Source organism: Myotis lucifugus, unplaced genomic scaffold (assembly GCF_000147115.1).
Source record: "Myotis lucifugus unplaced genomic scaffold, Myoluc2.0 scaffold_0, whole genome shotgun sequence".
Taxonomy (NCBI): domain Eukaryota; kingdom Metazoa; phylum Chordata; class Mammalia; order Chiroptera; family Vespertilionidae; genus Myotis; species Myotis lucifugus.
This window is the reverse complement of record NW_005871048.1, coordinates 34,485,595-34,491,594: the sequence shown is the minus strand read 5'-3', so window position 1 is coordinate 34,491,594 and position 6,000 is coordinate 34,485,595. Positions and strand designations below refer to the sequence as shown.

At 41.6% G+C, this 6,000-nt stretch overlaps 1 protein-coding gene across 5 annotated transcripts in view; it reads left to right on the top strand.

Annotated features, from left to right (window-relative positions):
- Positions 1 to 494: 494 nt before the first annotated feature.
- Positions 495 to 6,000, top strand: part of ATG10 (autophagy related 10) — a 182,258-nt gene continuing 176,752 nt past the window's right edge. For 2 of the 5 annotated variants that reach the window (XM_023750229.1, XM_023750204.1), the window contains exons 1-2: positions 565 to 646; positions 1,909 to 2,028. In XM_023750229.1, coding sequence (XP_023605997.1) covers positions 1,921 to 2,028 — 108 coding nt within the window. In that variant the 5' untranslated portion in view covers positions 565 to 646; positions 1,909 to 1,920. Of the gene's footprint in view, positions 647 to 1,908; positions 2,029 to 6,000 lie in introns of all 5 variants that reach the window. The other 3 variants (XM_023750215.1, XM_023750201.1, XM_023750212.1) reach the window with 3 other exon arrangements.

The window sequence follows — 6,000 nt, the reverse complement described above, 5'->3', positions numbered from 1 at the left end:
CTTTCTGAACCCACTGTTCTTCTCACTATGCATTAAGTTTTCTACCTTTTTGGTTAAGACCCTTTAAACAACCTGTTGAAAATTGTAGAATATTTCTCCACCAAAATATAGAGCACATACATTCAAAATTTAGTATAAACTTTCATGATCCACCAGAAGCCATATTAAGAATCCGCTGTATTCATTCTAGCTGGGTTATTTCATTTGTCTCTTTTATAAGATGACTTCCAAATTTCTTAAATTGATCTTGGCTTCTCTCCATAACTTAAGATGCATATTCTTCCTGAATTCTTTCATTGCCTGGGTTCAGATCCCTTTGACCTCTCACCCAGACTACTACAACAGCTTTTAACTCTTCTCCTTGCTTTCAGGCTTGTGTCCCTCAGATCATCCTCCACAGAGCCTCTAATGATTTATTATTCTGACCTTTTCAGCTCTAAGGTCTGATTCTTTATTTTCTATGGAAATAGTCCAAACTCTTCCATGACACACACTCCCCCACCATCCCTCCTTTGTGAGGGATCCTTCTTGTGCCTACTATAATCTGTGCATATCTTCATTATCGTATAGACTTTAAATAGAAATTCTCTTTTCCAGTGCTATCAGAATTGAGAGTTGAGCAGTTAATTGAAGAAGTTGATTAAAGGTAAAGTTATCAAAAATAATACATGCAAAAAATTTTATGGATAAGCAAGGAACTTGATATAAAAGTAAATGCTAAGAAACATTTAAATTACCTTCTTAATGTTTATATGCTACAGAAGAGTAGAATTTATACATTTCTGTAAAGATTCATTTATGCCAATAATGTTTTATTTTTCTTTATTCTGATGAATCTTTTATTAAATTAAAAAAGAATATTACTTATTATGTTAAAAATACATGCATACTTAAAACATATAAAGACATTAATTTGCCAATTTTTTCATATATGACCAAGGCACTTTCTTTGAGTATGGGTACTTGATTGGAATTCATTGTTCATTCTTGATTAAGCTGAACCCAGAATGAATCCTCTAGCTTTTTGGTTTACATGAAAGTTTAACTTTAAATGAAAGAACTTAAGCCACTTTTGCAGCAATCTGAGTACAGAATACTAGATTTGTATGATTTTCCCACTACCAATTTTCAGTTGAATTGTCCATATCTAGTTCAATAGTAGTATGTTTTTCTAATGAAGATTTACTTTTGTAAAGTCTTTCCAAGGCATTAAATCTTAGAAATAACAGTTGTCTTTGTTTTTAAATTACATTTTATTGGTTTGGTTAGTGTAGCATTTCATTAAAGTATAATTATAATACAAGAATGTGGTTTGTGAACATACCCTCAACTGAGGGGAATAGAGATTGCTTCATGATCAGAATGCTGTAGATATTGGTAATTTTTATAGAGGAAATTGACATTGTGTTGATAAATATGGCAAAGTTGGTTGAATGGAGGTTGGTTATTTTTATGGCTAATCTCCCTTTATTACAATGCTAGAGCCCCGGTGCAGGAAATTCATGAACTCGGTGTGGGGGGGAGGGGGTCCCTCATCCCGGCCTGCGCCCTCTCGCAATCCGGGAGCCCCGCAATCGATAGCCCCACAGAGGGTGGCCTGGGCCTGCATCTTTGGGGTGATTGCGGAGCCTCCCCGGATGGATCGCCCTGCTGGCCGGTGGCCTGGCCTCCCTCTGCGGGTCAATCGTGGGGCGATGGTGGAGCCCCCGACCAATTGCATCGCACCCGCCTTGGCTGGCCTGGCACCAGTGCGTGTCATAGCATGGTTGTCCGGATGGTCGTTCTGCTGTTCGGCTGTTCGGTCAATTTGCATATTACGCTTTTATTATTATAGATGAGTTCTTATAAAGCAAGAGCTATATATTTTTTCCATTTCTGTATAGCTAATACTTAATTTTTATATTGCAGTTATCATTTAGTATGGAAGAAGATGAATTTTTTGGAGAAAAAACATTCCAGCATTATTGTGCAGAATTCATCAAACATTCACAGCAGATAGGTGATGGTTGGGAATGGAGAACTTCAAAGGTAAGAACAGAAAATTTTATTTCCCATTTTGAAAGAGTTTTTTTTTAGTTCTTTTTTTGCCATGTAAACCCTTAGTAATTAAAACTAATGTATGAAGCTAGGTTGATTTAGTAAAGGGCTTAAATTAAAGAATATTTTAAAACAGATGTCCATTGTATTACTTCAACTATATGTACTCATTATAATTAGGCTAATGAAGTATTATCTAGAAAAGTCTTTAGGTGACTTGCTTTAATTTAATAGATAAGAATGCTTAGCATATTAATTATCTGAATATAAGCAGATGCTTCTGTGGTGCTTCAAACCATTTGTTTACACTGTTAATTTTCTTAGGAAACTGTTTTTGTCCAGAGAATGAAAAGATAATCCTGAAACCAAACCATAGTCAATCACAAAATCTGAAATATTGAAGGCTGTGCTAATTAGGATATTTTTTGGTTATGTTTCTTTATTTTTATTGTTGATAAATTGGGAATTTTTTAATAGTATAAACACATTTCAAAACATTCTTTTGGTTCTATTCAATAATAGTCAAAAGGTCTATATACTCATTTACTTTCACATATATATCTAGTAAGGTTCTCTGTCAAAAGCTTTTTCAGTTCCTTGAAAGCCCTTTCTTAGAGAATAAGTTTTCTCTACTTGACACCTTATCTGATTCCTGAAAAAGTGATGAATCTCGATTCTCTGCAGAATGGCTGTGTTTCCTATCTGCAGTCTGAGAAACATGAACCGTTTTAAGCTGATTCCTATGATTCAGAACTAAGCCAGGGAAATGCAGGTCTTGATTGGGTCTAGAGTATCACTGGGGAGAGAAGCCATAATTCCTTCTTGGGTTATATGTCAGCTCAGTTTTGACAGGGTAGCTCATGGGATGGTTCAGAGGTATGGTAGAGTCCAACTCCACTATCTCAGTTAGGGACAGGACAGTCCACACACCCCTAGGGCATCTCCCGCTCTAGGATAACATGACCTTACTGGCACCCTTTATTAATTTTTGTTCCTATTTTATAATTTTGTTTGCTATTGTGTTCGTATTTTTATTCATATTACTAGAGGCCTGGTGCACGAAATTCATGCACGGGAGGGGGGGGTTCCCTCAGCCCGGCCTACAACCTCTCACAATCTGGGACCTCTGGCTCCTAACTGCTCGCCTGCCTGTCTGATTGCCCCTAACCACTCTGCCTGCCTGCCTGATTGCCCCTAACCACTCTGCCTGCCTGCCTGATTGCCCCTAACCACTCTGCCTGCCTGCCTGCTTGCCTCTAACCACTCTGCCTGCCTGCCTGCTTGCCTGATCGCCCCTAACCACTCACCTGCCTGCCTGATCGCCCCTAACTGCCTCTGTCTGCCTGCCTCATTACCCCTAACTGCTCGCCTGCCTGCCTAATCACCCCTAACCACTCTGCCTGTCTGATCGCCCCTAACCACTCTGCCTGCCTGCCTGATCGCCCCTAACTGCTTGCCTGCCTGATCGCCCCTAACTGCCTCTGCCTGCCTGCCTGATTGCCCCTAACTGCTTACCTACCTACCTGATCGCCCCTAACCACCTCTTCCTCGGCCCCTGCCTCTGCGGCTTAGTCTGTAAGGACTTCCGGAATGACATCTGGAAGGTCGTTTGGCTGTCTGGTCTAATTAGCATCTTACCCTTTTATTACTATAGATTTCTTCTATGATTATTATTGACATACTAGGGGCCCAGTGCATGAATTTGTGCACCTTGAAAGGAACTGTGGGCCACAAGGCTATGGTGGGCACAGGGCAGGTCTCGGCCCATCCTCCGCACCCCTGCCTGGTCCCTCCCACCATGGCCCCTGGTTCCCTGTCTGCCGGCAGCCCCGTTCCTGCTGCCACTGCTCCCACATGCTGACAGCTCCGGCCCTGCTCACACCCACTGACGGAGCAGTTGGAGCTGGCTCCAGCAGCGGGTGCAAGCGGGGCCGACGCTGTCAGTGGGTACAAGTGGTGGCTGCTGCCCTGATTGCCCCTTAGGAGCAGGGGGAGGTGGAGAAGCCCTCAGGGGCAATCAGGGCCAGCAGCCTCAGCTCGCACCTGCTGATGGTGCTGAGTGATCAGTGCTGGCGCCGGGCACCGGCAGCGGGTGCGAGTGGGGCCGGTGCCAGCAGCAGGTGAGAGTGCCAGGCAGGACCATGGTGTGTGGGAGCAAAGAATTTTCAGTAACCACCATAGGCTCGCCCTGATGACAGTGACCGGCATCCCACATTGGTCGGGTGCCCCTGCTCACCTGCTCCACCATCCCGCCGTGGCCGATGCCTGCCATGTACCACACTCTGCCGCCTGCTACCGACGCCTGCCATGTTCCCCGTGCACCCCTGGTAGTCAGCGCACGTCATAGTGACTGGTTATTTGGTTGTTCAGTTGTTCGGTTGTTCTCTCGTTTGGTCTATTTGCATATTAAGGTTTTATATATAGAGAGAAAAGAACTGCTAATTTTTTTATATTAATTTAGTAACTATTCAATCACTGATTTCATAATGCATAGTCTTCATAATTTTTCAGTGATTTCCTTGTAATCTTATAGGTAGAGTGAGATCATATGCAAGTGAAATTTTTTTTACCTTATTTGTAATATTTTTCTCTATTATTTTATGAATTGGTTAGAAAATATTAATAGTGATAAAAGTTCTCTTTGTCTTCATCCTGATCTTAATATTAATGTTTCTGATATATAATAATTAAATAAAATCATTGGTTGTTGGTTGTTTATTCATTTAATGAGTAAAGGTTTCAGACCCCTTTTCTTTTTAATCTTTATTGTTGAAAGTGTTAGATATGTCCCTCTTTTTCCCCCATTGACCCCTTCTAGCCCACCCCCACCCCCAACCCCAAGCCTTCACCACCCTATTTGTCTGTGTCCATGGCTTATGCATATGTGCATGCAAGTTCTTTGGTTGATCTCTTCCGACCCACCCACCCTGTCTAAAACCCCTTTTGACCTTTAATAATTTGTGTGGTTACTCCTTGGGAACTTTCTCTTTTCACCAGGTTTCCTAAAAAAAGAATTTTTCTTTTATCTTAAGCTAGAGACAGAATGATATAGATTCCTGTTACCATTTCTGTGACCTAGCAGAATGAGGAAGAGGAAGGTTAGGGAGGGAGCTGGGACTAGACTGCATTTGTGTGTGTGTATGTGTTGAGGGGAAGATCTCCTGGAGGGAAATTATATCTGTCAGTAGCTTCTTCACTAAATTTGTTGAAACTAGTTCCTCATGAACCAGTTTCCAGGATTTGTTTATATTATTGTTTTGGCCTCTGCTTCAGGGATGGGGATGGCTATGTATAACTTCTTGTTTGCTGCCACTGTCTGCTGTTAGGAAAATTTCCTACCCTTTGGGGTAGGAATTGCACTTTTAATTAAGGATTGTTCTTTTTAATGTGGGGGTGAGCCCATAGATAGCATCAAAACAAAACAAAACGCTGTTGAGAGAAGATCTCTGTAGCCTTAAGGTAAGGACTGCAAAGTCAAAACTCTACAGAGAGATCAGGTGTGGTAAATAAATGGATGAAGCTGCCAGGGACTCGACAACATGGACACTGAGTCCTGTGGTCTGTGGCTGAACACAGTGGTTGGCCTGTTCCAGGTTGGAAACCTGGACCCTTGGGTACCAGACCTTCCAAAAAAAAGTAAAAGGATTTGGGGGGAGAAATTTCTAAAATTTTAAATGTTGGCAATAATTAAAAAAGATATTTTAAAAACACAGTGAGGACCAAACCCAACATGCCAGTAGTGCACAATCATGGAGTCTAATAATGCATAATAAGGAGGGCTATTTTTTTAATAGAAGTTGATGACTTCTATTAAAAAAATAGTCATCAACTTCTATTAAAAAAATAGCTGTATAGCCCTAACTGGTTTGGCTCAGTGGATAGAGCGTCAGCCTGTGGACTCAAGGGTCCCAGGTTCGATTCTGGTCAAGGTTATGTACCTTGATTGCGGGCACATCCCCAGTA